At 36.1% G+C, this 11616-nt stretch overlaps 1 protein-coding gene across 2 annotated transcripts; it reads left to right on the top strand.

Annotated features, from left to right (window-relative positions):
* The first annotated feature begins 1519 nt into the window (after positions 1-1519).
* LOC116130641 (abscisic-aldehyde oxidase-like) lies at positions 1520-10886 on the top strand. 2 transcript variants are annotated; one of them, XM_031416378.1, is made up of 11 exons: positions 1520-1690; positions 1724-1923; positions 2616-4313; positions 5040-5299; positions 5453-5662; positions 5841-6059; positions 7005-7970; positions 9158-9253; positions 9414-9512; positions 9750-9939; positions 10418-10886. In XM_031416378.1, the coding sequence occupies exons 2-11, from the start codon at positions 1764-1766 to the stop codon at positions 10636-10638; spliced, it is 4119 nt and encodes a 1372-aa protein (XP_031272238.1). In that variant the 5' UTR covers positions 1520-1690; positions 1724-1763; the 3' UTR covers positions 10639-10886. The 2 variants fall into 2 exon arrangements, with proteins under 2 accessions (XP_031272238.1, XP_031272240.1); XM_031416380.1 differs by lacking the exon at positions 1520-1690 and having other exon boundaries at positions 1827-1923; positions 2716-4313.
* Positions 10887-11616: the final 730 nt, after the last annotated feature.

Genomic DNA, 11616 nt, shown 5'->3' with positions numbered 1-11616 from the left:
CAGATAAACACGTGGAAACGACCCCAACGACGAACACCTCACCCCGATCGGATATCTTTCCTCAAGCTTAACCTCGCCAAGCCGAGCAGGCACGAACTTCATGACCACAACCTCCAAGCCCTCTTCTTTGTTTGGCTCGATAATTCGAACCGAGCCAACTCATGTGCGTCCCATTGGCGCCTTTGACGACCAAGTGATCTATTGAGGAGCCATGGCGTATCCGCGTCCCGTATGTAGGTAATTGATTCTACTCTCTTAAGCTAAATACTCTTTAACTTAAAAGAGTGGGGGACAAACTGTATGGGCCAAAATTCATATTGGGCTTGACGAGGTCCAACCACAACAGTGATAAGTGACAGCCCAGAGCCTTGACCCAATCTCGATTGGACCCACGCTTAGAATACCTTGGGAATTGCCTACTCTATGAGTTGAGTCATCCCCCGAGTTAAGCTGAACTGGGTCCGGCCCATTCGCCCGCAGCAGTCCAGCCCATTCGCCTGCAGCAGTCCATAACAAGGATCAGAATCCTAACCAAATTCCTCTTCTGACAAGGTCTCGTGCCTCACCCAAAGAGGAAAGCCTAGACAGATAAAGGCAAAGAATCCAATCTCTTCCTAAAAAGAGAGTTCCCCTATCAAATATGACTCAGATTCTTACTAGGATTCGAGCCCTTGTGGTTCATTATATAAGCTGAGGCCGATTCCCTCATTGGGGATTCAAAAAACACCACCCTTAAGCCCTGATTCTCATATCGTCAAACCCCTTATCTACTTCAATCCCCTCGCATCGCTAGGACGTAAGGAGGCACCCCGTAAGTCCATCAAGGTTGTCAGTGGCTCTCTTCACAAGATTCAGTCTTCAATTTGATTGTAAATTTTAGCGTTTATACCTATAAGTTAAAAAAAAAGTCGCGATGACATTCACTTTTATCTCTTGAGGTTAGCCGTAATCACTAATCACAGGTGATGATAAAGGTTAATATCATCCATACATAAAAGAGGAATAGGCAAGTTTCGTATTATTTCCTAAAGTAATTTGCATAGAGACCATCAATAACCTCTTTCCTCTTTAATGTATGTCCTCGTAAATTTAAGAAATCTCTTTCATCTCCAAAACATATTGCTTTACCAATTTATCCCTCTAATTAAGTATTGACAAATTCGGACTATCCCAAGTACTGGACTCCATACACCACTTTATTTTGGATAATTGGGGTGTTTGTATAGTTTTCGTACACTTCTACTAATTTTTTAGTTTCATTACTCAATATTTCAGGTAACGTACACTTTTACTAATTTTTTAGTTTCATTACTCAATAATTCAGATAAATTACAAATGTAATAAATGGCCTAAGATAATTTGAACCTAAAACGTTAACTAAGAAAGCATGCATACTTAACTACCTGACCAACTCCTCCTCTTGAGATTACACTCTTCATGCTTTATTTTTTGACCACATCTGAACTTTTTCCGTTTTATCAACAAAAACAATCCATATTAAAGACTAAATAAACTAAGAAAACAGAGCAATATTGAGGAAGCCCTTAAATTATTATTCATCGGCGGCGGAGGGAATTGTAGATTTCACAGTGAAAACAATGTTCCTGGTTGGAGGTAACTTAATGAGGACCCCACATTTGAAAAAGAACAAGATAGATATAGTTATTAAAGAAGCCAAAAAGATACTCCCACTATGGTACTTGCACTTTCTTACATTGGCAATACCAATGAGTTCAGTAGCAGTTGAAGTTATCTAACCCAAAATGGAGGAACACCGAGAATCAAGAAGCAGCAGAAACAGTTTGGTATTTGCTGTTAATGGAGAACGTTTTGATGTTTCCAGTGTAGATCCTTCTACTACTTTGCTTGAGTTCTTGCGTTCTCACACTCGTTTTAAGAGTGTCAAGCTCAGTTGTGGTGAAGGTATCTTCTTCTTCTCTTTTGTGCACAACATGTTCTTAACTAGATTTCCCACTTTTAGTATTTGTTTTTAGGACTTTTAAAAGATATAGGCTTGATATAGATTGTTAGTTGCTTTTTCTTTGATTGGCTCATGAGTTTTCTTCCTTTCAATTTTGATTTGTGTTATTAGGTTATTATATATTTCCCTTTGTTGCCTGTATTGATGGGTGTGATTGTTTTCTTTAATGCTCTTTCATTTTTGGCGTTTGATTTTGTTTGAACAATAGGCTTTCAACACTTCTTAGGACTCCTTTTGTTTTTTGTCCCTGTATGTTTTTAGTGACTATAAAAGTTCTTCAAGGAGTTGAAAGAGTTTTGATTAAATTAATTCCCCTTCAATACTGCTGACTGGTTTGTTAATCTTATTACATATATAAAAGTAAATGAGATTTTGATTCATTGTTGGATTTTGAATCATATACTATTATTATGGGTCCTAAAGCACAGCAGCCAATCCAAAGTACTGTACTTTAATTTTGTATTTTTCGAACTTTCTCACTAGTTAATTTAATTTTTTGCAATCAAACAAAGGCTTAAGGGGCTGATGATGGAGTGTGTCAGCTTTTGTATAATATAATCCTGTCTAAGACATGAGAAAGCATTGAACATCATTTAAGACATTTCATCATCTGTTCTCGCTTTTGTGATTTCAGGTGGTTGTGGTGCATGCCTTGTCTTGCTATCTAAATATAATCCTGAGCTTGACCAAGTAGATGATTTCACAGTAAGTTCATGTCTCACACTACTTTGCAGTGTAAATGGATGTTCGATTACCACAACTGAAGGTTTGGGAAATAGCAAAGTGGGTTTCCACCCAATTCACCAGAGGTTCGCTGGCTTCCATGCTTCTCAATGCGGCTTTTGTACTCCTGGGATGTGTGTATCACTGTTCTCAGCTCTTGTTAATGCTGAAAAAAGGCATCGTCCACAACCCCCTCCAGGATTTTCCAAGTTGACAGTTTCAGAAGCAGAGAAGGCTATTGCTGGGAATCTTTGTCGCTGTACTGGGTATCGATCCGTTGTTGATGCCTGTAAAAGTTTTGCTGCTGATGTTGACATGGAGGATTTGGGATTTAATGCTTTTTGGGGAAAACAAGAAAGTAAAGAAGTAAAGATTAGTAGGTTACCTCTGTGGAAACGTAATGATCAGATTTGTACATTTCCAGAGTTTCTGAAGAAGGAAAATAAGTCTGCTGCGTTTTTGGATTTAGAAAGATGTTGCTGGCTCAGTCCTGTTAGTATTCCGGAACTTCAAAGCTTATTGGAAAATGCAGACAATAATCAATACTCAGTTAAATTAGTTGTTGGAAATACTGGTATGGGTTATTATAAGGAAGTAGAACATTTTGATAAATACATTGACATAAGGCACATTCCTGAGCTTTCATTTATTAGGAGGGATCAGACAGGAATTGAAATTGGAGCAACTGTGACAATCTCTAAAGCTATTGAAGCTCTGAAAGAACAAGACGAAGGTGACTTTCACTCTGAAGGTGTGATGGTGTTTAAAAAAATTGCTGACCACATGGAAAAGATTGCTACTAGATCCATAAGGAATTCTGCTAGTGTAGGGGGAAATCTGGTGATGGCACAGAGAAATAATTTTCCCTCAGACATTTCTACGATACTTCTTTCTGTGGATGCAGTAATTACTGTAATGACTGGTCATAAATGTGAAAAGCTTATGCTTGAGGAATTTTTAGAAAGTTCTCCGTTGGATGCTAAAAGTGTACTTATAAGTTTTAAAATCCCATATTGGGATCCTTGTAGAAATATAACTTCTGAAACCAATAGCATCATACTGTTTGAAACCTATCGAGCTGCACTTCGACCTCTTGGAAATGCATTGCCTCATTTAAATGCGGCTTTCTTGGCTGAAATTTCTCCATCTGAAATGGGTGATGGAATAAAAATAAATAGCTGTCAGTTGGCTTTTGGTGCATATGGAACTAGACATGCAATAAGAGCAAGGAAGGTTGAGGATTTTTTAATTGGAAAAGTGCTAAACTTTTCTGTTCTGTATGAAGCTATAAAGTTACTGGAAGCCTTTGTGGTGCCTGAAGATGGTACTTCAAGTCCTGCTTTTAGGTCAAGTTTGGCTGTTGGTTTTCTTTTTCAGTTCTTGGGCTTCTTAGCTGAAGTAGAAACTGAAATTTCTAGTGCTCAAGTGGATGGATATAGCAATACGATGTTGTTGAAAGCTTTGAAAATGAAACAGAATGATGACCAGTTTGATCAAACTAAATTCCCAACACTCTTATCATCTGCAAAGCAGGTGCTGGAGTTAAGTAGAAAATATTATCCAGTTGGTGAGCCGATCATAAAATCTGGGGCTGCTCTACAGGCTTCTGGTAGGTTATATCTTACTTGATACTGCATCACAAAAAAAATATGGAATATTAAACTGTTTTAATGTTATGTTTCAATCAGCAGCTTTTTTCTGTTTTCTGATATCATGGATCCTGGTTGAAATAACTTATCAGCTTTCAGTAAAGGCAGTTGCATCAAAAAGCATTAAGTACTGAATAAATCAACTTAACAGTTTTTCTAAATTAGCACAATGCTCAAATATGGACTTTTCTTTTATGTTTGAGATCAAATTGTTGTTGGTTATAATATCATATCTTTGTCTCTCTTTTGTGTGTGTGGGTGGGTGAGTTTATTGCAAGACAACACTTGAAATTCATAAAAAAAAAAATTTTTGGTAAGACCTTGTTTCCAAGAAATCATTTGCTAGGATTGATCCCAATACTTCCACCTTCTAATGGTCTATGATCACTGTACGACTAGATAACAGTGATTGGAAGATGTCAAACATTTTCCTTTTGCAGTTCATGATAAACTTTACTGTCAATAGAGTTTTTCTCAGCTTTAATTACGCAAGAACCAAATGATAACTGATGGTTGTGTAAGAATTCATGTTTTCTTTATTAATCCATGCTCATATTTAGTTTTTGATGGATTTCCTTAAATGTTATTCTTCAAAACCTTTTATATTTTAACTTATATGTCTATTGAATTACTACTGCAAGTTCCCAACAACCATTAGAAAGATCTTTACATCTACTACTTTGTAGGTGAAGCGGTTTATGTGGATGACATCCCTTCTCCAGCAAATTGCCTTTATGGAGCATTTGTTTGTAGCACGAAACCTTTGGCACGGATAAAAGGTATAGAATTCAAATCTAAGTCAGCAACACATGGAGTCTCTGCACTGATTTCTTACAAAGAAATTCCAGATGGTGGGGCGAATGTGGGTTCTAAGACCATATTTGGTGCTGAGCCTTTATTCGCAGATGAGCTTACTCGCTATGCCGGTCAGCGTGTTGCTTTTGTGGTATTCCTATGACTTCTGCAGACTTGTTTTTTGATATGGCGGACTCTCTTTATGGAGTCTTAACTTTTACTAGTATGCAGTCAGTAGAAGGCAGTATATGTTACTTCATGTGGGTTTTGTGTTTAATGCAATAAATGAAATGACATTCTTTAGGTTGCAGATACCCAGAAAAATGCAGATAGGGCTGCAAATCTTGCAGTGGTTGATTATGACATGGAAAATCTAGAACCACCCATACTGTCTGTAGAGGAAGCAGTGGAGAGATCTAGCTTTTTTGAGGTTCCTCCTATTTTCTCTCCCAAACAAGTTGGTGATATATTGAAAGGAATGGATGAAGCAGACCATAAGATTCTCTCTGCAGAGGTGATTTTCATATACTTGCTTCATGTGCTTTCTCCTCTGTTAAAATACTGAAACCAAATGTACTCTATTGAATGTTGAAAATTGTTTCATTGACTTTTCAATTTTGCAAAGTCATCTATAAAATTTTTCATCCAAGATTGTTATAACTTTTTTCTTTTTCCTAAATTATTTCATGCAGATTAAACTTGGATCACAATATTATTTCTATATGGAGACACAAACTGCCCTTGCTGTGCCAGATGAAGACAACTGCATGGTGGTTTACAGTTCAATTCAGTGCCCTGAGTTTGCACATGCTACAATTGCTCGATGTCTTGGTATTCCTGAACATAATGTTCGTGTAATTACAAGAAGAGTCGGAGGAGGTTTTGGTGGAAAGGCCATAAAAGCCATGCCTGTAAGTATCTTATTGTGTAAAATTTGTATTTCAATAATTTTTGTCAAGTGTCATCTTAATTAAGGGGGTGTGGCTGTGCTTACTTCAATTTTCCCATCTTAAATTAAGTATTTGTAAAAATCATCTAAAGGAATATTTTCTTCCTATACATAAGGCTTTTGACTTACTAGGAAGAGAACTTTCCGTTACTTTTTGATTGAGTCTTAGTTTAATTGAAAAAAAAGTAACTAGCTGTTTTGTATTGTTCTAGCCAGTGTGAAACAATATCTTTTTAGGAGAAAAAAAGAGAGCATGAAAATCATATTTTTTCACATATAGAGTAATTATTTTCTGACTTGCTGTAATTTTCTTTCTATCATACTTTGTCAACATCAAACTTTAAAAATTAAATTGAATTCTGCTAATTTTGGCCTTAAATGTGACTGTCTCAACAGAGAGACTTTAGCTCTTGCACAGAGAAAGTTAAATTGAAAAACAATCAGAAGCTGCATTGTAGGCATTAATTTACAAGATATGGTCCTTTGCAGTGAATGTGGATAAGGTTTAAATGCCAAATCCAAGCATGCATACTTGGAATGTGAATGTTGTGAAATAGAAGTCAGTCAAAGCTAGATAGAGTAGTATATTTGGAAATATGCCTCATGGATTATATATATTTGTGCCAGAAACAAAAGTGGTTTTACTTATGTGCCTGGTGTACACACTGGCCAGTGATTGCTGGTGGAAACTAGACAATGCTTGTAAAGCATATAATCCCATAATACAAGTTTTGTGCAAGATGAACAATCAGAATATGTTGTTAAACTTGATGAATATGGGAAGTAAATTGTTACGAATTCTAGATAAAGAATCGCAAAAGCAAAGGGTTTGCATTTTAAAGCTAAATATTAAAGCAAAACTGGAGTTTTATTGATTTATTGTCTTAAAAACTGATCTTGTTTATAGGTTGCTACAGCATGTGCACTCGCTGCATACAAATTATGCCGTCCAGTCAGGATATATGTCAATCGCAAAACTGATATGATAATGGCAGGAGGAAGGCATCCCATGAAAATAACTTATAGTGTAGGATTCAAATCCAATGGGAAGATTATGGCTTTACAACTTAAGATATTAATTGATGCAGGACTGTCTGCAGATATAAGTCCAATCATGCCTAGAAACATGATGTGTACACTTAAAAAATATGACTGGGGCGCTTTACATTTTGATATAAAGGTGTGTAGAACAAACCTCCCAAACAGATCAGCAATGCGAGCCCCTGGTGAGGTACAGGCGTCATTTATTGCTGAAGCTGTAATTGAACATGTAGCATCTACTCTTTCCATGGAAGTGGATTCTGTCAGAAATATTAATCTGCACACATACAATAGCCTCAATTTGTTTTATGAGGGATGTGCGGGTGAGTTGATGGAGTATACTTTACCTTCAATTTGGGATAAGTTGTCCTTGTCTTCAAGCTTCAAACAAAGAACTGAAATGATAAAAGAGTTTAATAGGTCTAATTTATGGAGAAAAAAGGGTATTTCTCGTGTGCCTATCGTGCATGAAGTGACTGTTAGGCCAACTCCTGGGAAAGTAAGCATTTTAAGTGATGCATCTGTTGTTGTGGAAGTTGGAGGGATTGAGCTTGGCCAGGGACTGTGGACGAAGGCTAAACAGATGGCTGCATTTGCTCTCAGCTCTATTCTGTGTGGTGGAACAGTGGATTTATTGGAGAAAGTACGGGTTGTACAAACTGATACCTTGAGTTTAATTCAAGGGGGTTTCACTGCTGGGAGCACTACATCTGAGTCAAGCTGTGAAGCAATTAGACTCTGTTGCAATATCTTGGTTGAGAGACTGACGCCTATCAGAGAAAGATTGCTCGAGCAAATGGGTTCAATAAATTGGGAGACACTGATTCAGCAGGTAGACCTCCACTCTTGTAAAGCACTCTAGCTGACTTCTTGTTTTCCTTTTATGCCTTAGGGACTGGAAGACTTTAATGTAAGGATCAGTGAAGTTGGTGCTGCTGTGATTTATGAACTGCAACTTATTAGAAGTTTATGAAATTCCTTCAAAATTCATTTCTTTTCCTTCTAAAAATGATAACGTTTTTGAGCCAGTGCTTATAGATATAATGTAGCTCTATGACAAGAAAGCAGGGTCATGGACCCGCTGGCAATATGTGCCCAGGCGTGTGCTCTCTTATATGTTCAATTAATAGAGAGTTTTGAAGCATGTCAAATAGTCTTCTGTAGTTTGTATTTGTATGGGACTTTCATCCAGAGTGGAACTATAGTCTGGCTGCTCTTGGAAAAAAAGTTTTACACCTTGCTTGAATTAAAAAAAATGTAAAATAGCCCACTAACGTTTGACTCCAATCTCTACAAACCCTAAAATTTAAAGATTTTGTCAACAATTTTCATCCCATTTATAGCATTTATTATTTAGACAAGATGACTTTGATTTATCATGCGAGCATTACATCAAGTTTCTGATTCTTTCAGTTTCTTATGAATCTCTTAAACTTGATGCATATTTGTATTTATCTATCTTCACATTGATTTTGAGTTGTATTGCCTCTTAAACATTTACTTTTTTAATTATATTTAATTGATTTTGTAAATGAAAAGGTTTTCACTTTTTGGATTTTCAATGTAAGGTATGGTTTGATATACGGGATTGAATTGAATCATATCACATAGATAAACAATAAAATACCTTTGATGATCTCCAAACAAAGACACCTGACACCTTAAATTTTATATTTCTAAGAAAATGAATATTAAAATGTGCTGATTGACTGGAAAATGATACATCTCATTCTATTGACATCAATCAGTGTTTTCATTGGTTTTAGTCTCTGTAACTATTTTGGCAGCTATTGTGCAAAGGAATTCTATAATAGTGCCTTCTCTTCATCTTCATCTTCATCTTCATCTTCTTGTCTTTTATTCTATGATAGTGTAATCTAGGTTTGTGCCATGAACGAAAAAGGTCTATGTAAACTAATTACCTACGACAAAGGATGTTAAATCTGAACTTTGATTTCCTTTTCAGTTAAACATAGAAAGTCCTTTTCCATATCATTGTTTTAATCTATCAAAATGCAGGCATATATGCAAGCTGTGAACTTATCTGCAAATACTCTATTTGTACCTGATCTTTCTTCCATGTTATACCTGAACTATGGAGCCGCAGTAAGTGAGGCAAGTTTCTCTTCCCTGTAATTCTTTGCATTGGTGCTCTTGTTGAAGATAAATATTGAGCTACCCTGTGATCATGATATAACTAAATCTAATGTAATGCATTGGCTAATGAAATCAGGGTTAGCTTTGCAAATACCTTTATGTAGCTATGGTGTTGCAGGTGGAGGTGAACCTTCTGACTGGAGAAACAACAATTTTGCGATCTGATATTGTTTATGACTGTGGACAAAGCCTCAATCCCGCTGTGGATTTAGGACAGGTCAGCCTCACCATAATCATGGCCTATAATTACTAATTAGAAGGGGAAAAGGAAGATTTTTAATTTGCTTAGTTTCCATTACATAATCAAGCCTTGACATCCTTGCATGCTCAGATTTCACTTACTCTGGGAGCGTTTGTCATACAAATTCAGTTTCATTCTTATTGACCATGGTTTTGTGGCTAATATGATTTTCATGGACCTATGCTATGGAGAATTAACAGTTGGCTTTTGCAGATTGAAGGAGCTTTTGTTCAAGGAATTGGGTTTTTCATGTTTGAGGAATACCCAACAAATTCGGATGGCTTAGTGGTTTCAGAAGGTTCATGGACTTACAAGATCCCTACTGTGGACACCATACCCAAAAAATTTAATGTAGAAATATTGAACAGTGGACATCACCGGAACCGTGTGCTCTCTTCAAAAGGTATGCCCCCTTCAAATATCTTAAAGAGTTAATTGCAATTTCCCATTTAGGTGATCACTGCCCTCAGGTATCTAAAATAATAATTTACCCCTTGTAGTCACTGTTCTTTTTGAGTTTTGATGATTTGACTCGCACATCTGACACTGTTAAATTAACCAGTGAACCTTAATGGAGTACTAATAGTGGGGGCTAAATAGTAATTTTAGATACTTGAGGGGGGGAAATGTTATTTAATGATACCTTAGTGGGAAATTGTAATAAACTGGTATCCATATTGAAACTTGAAATACATAATGTAAATATCTGATATTTAAATGTGGTTGCTGAAGAATGCTAATGCTTGTTCCAAATGCTACTACAAAATCAATGTCTAGATGTCTTCTAAATTGCTCTGTCCCTTTCTTGAACATAATCAGCTTTTCATTGCTAGCTTAAGGCATAACCAGAGAGTTTTTCATAGATTGTTTGTCGTTTGCAGCGTCTGGTGAGCCACCATTACTTCTAGCTGTTTCAGTTCATTGTGCTACAAGAGCAGCCATTAGAGAAGCGCGACAACAACTTCAATCCTGGAACAAGTCCAAGGGATTTGATTCAACGTTCAATTTGGAGGTCCCTGCCACCATGCCAATAGTGAAGGAGCTTTGTGGGTTGGACTATGTGGAAATGTACTTGCAATGGAGAATTAACGGCAGAAAATAAAAGAAATGCAGAGAGGTGGATTGGTTGAAGACTTTTTGAAATAACATTTCTTTATATCTAAAAATTTTACATGTTAGCATATCATTATTCTTCTCGAATATATGTCGCTAAGCACTAAAAATAAACATTGTGATTCAAATTAATGCCAAGTAGTCTTTAATTACAGATGAACGATAAGCTTCCAATTTTTAATTAGAATTGGTTAATGTAACATGTTACTGTAATTTTTCCAATGGAAGAGGGAGATAACACCGTCTCTGCTTGATTAGCTCCTAACCCAGTTCTGACTTGCAGATTGTCCCTTACAAAGGTTGTGAACCCAATACATCACTCATTATAATGACAGGCTTCTTTGAAAATAACTTGAGTGTTTGAGGAAGAACACAGAGAACTGTAAATCGTGGAGAAGAAATTTTAGTGTTTGGGAGAAACGAGAAAGATAAATGGCCGAAAGAGATTGATGGTAACAAGCACAGAGAAAATTTGTCTCGGTTTATTACTCTATGCTTTTTAAGATAGTATTTTAGAAAAAGTAAAGTTGAATTAAGTTATTTTATAATAAAGATAATTATTAATATTTTGAGTTTTATAAAATAGAATTATATTTTGAAAATATTGAAACAAATGTATTTTAAGATTTTTAGAATAGGACAAGGAAAGAGAAATTTCTTATTGACGGACGGTCAGCTTTTACCTTTTATTGTTTTCTAAATCGGAAGTTGTCTCTAATTTCAGCCACTAGATTCATCCAACGGATGATTATTTTTCGTCTGACGTCCTTTCCATCAAAGTTGTTAGAATTAGACGTTTTTTTAGTTATATTTATGGTATATTTTGGAATTTTGCACTCTGGAGAGTACATGATTTGTAAACATGTTTGGATGATGTCGTATTCTAGTTGATGGATCTACATGTCGGTATGTGATTTGTAATTTGTAATTTTCCAGAATGTGTAGATTTTATAATTATTTTTGGATG

Source organism: Pistacia vera, unplaced genomic scaffold (genome assembly GCF_008641045.1).
Source record: "Pistacia vera cultivar Batoury unplaced genomic scaffold, PisVer_v2 Contig1060, whole genome shotgun sequence".
NCBI classification, from domain to species: domain Eukaryota; kingdom Viridiplantae; phylum Streptophyta; class Magnoliopsida; order Sapindales; family Anacardiaceae; genus Pistacia; species Pistacia vera.
The sequence above is the reverse complement of the archived record's forward strand: the minus strand, read 5'-3'. Positions and strand labels throughout refer to the sequence as shown.

What these genes read in the sequence shown, in the direction of transcription:
- LOC116130641 (XM_031416378.1), top strand. Translation starts at nt 1,764, where the DNA reads ATGGAGGAACACCGAGAATCAAGAAGCAGCAGAAACAGTTTGGTATTT. An exon ending in ATAAGATTCTCTCTGCAGAG is followed by an intron (nt 5,663 to 5,840) that starts GTGATTTTCATA and finishes TATTTCATGCAG; the next exon opens with ATTAAACTTGGATCACAATA. An exon ending in ATGGAGCCGCAGTAAGTGAG is followed by an intron (nt 9,254 to 9,413) that starts GCAAGTTTCTCT and finishes ATGGTGTTGCAG; the next exon opens with GTGGAGGTGAACCTTCTGAC.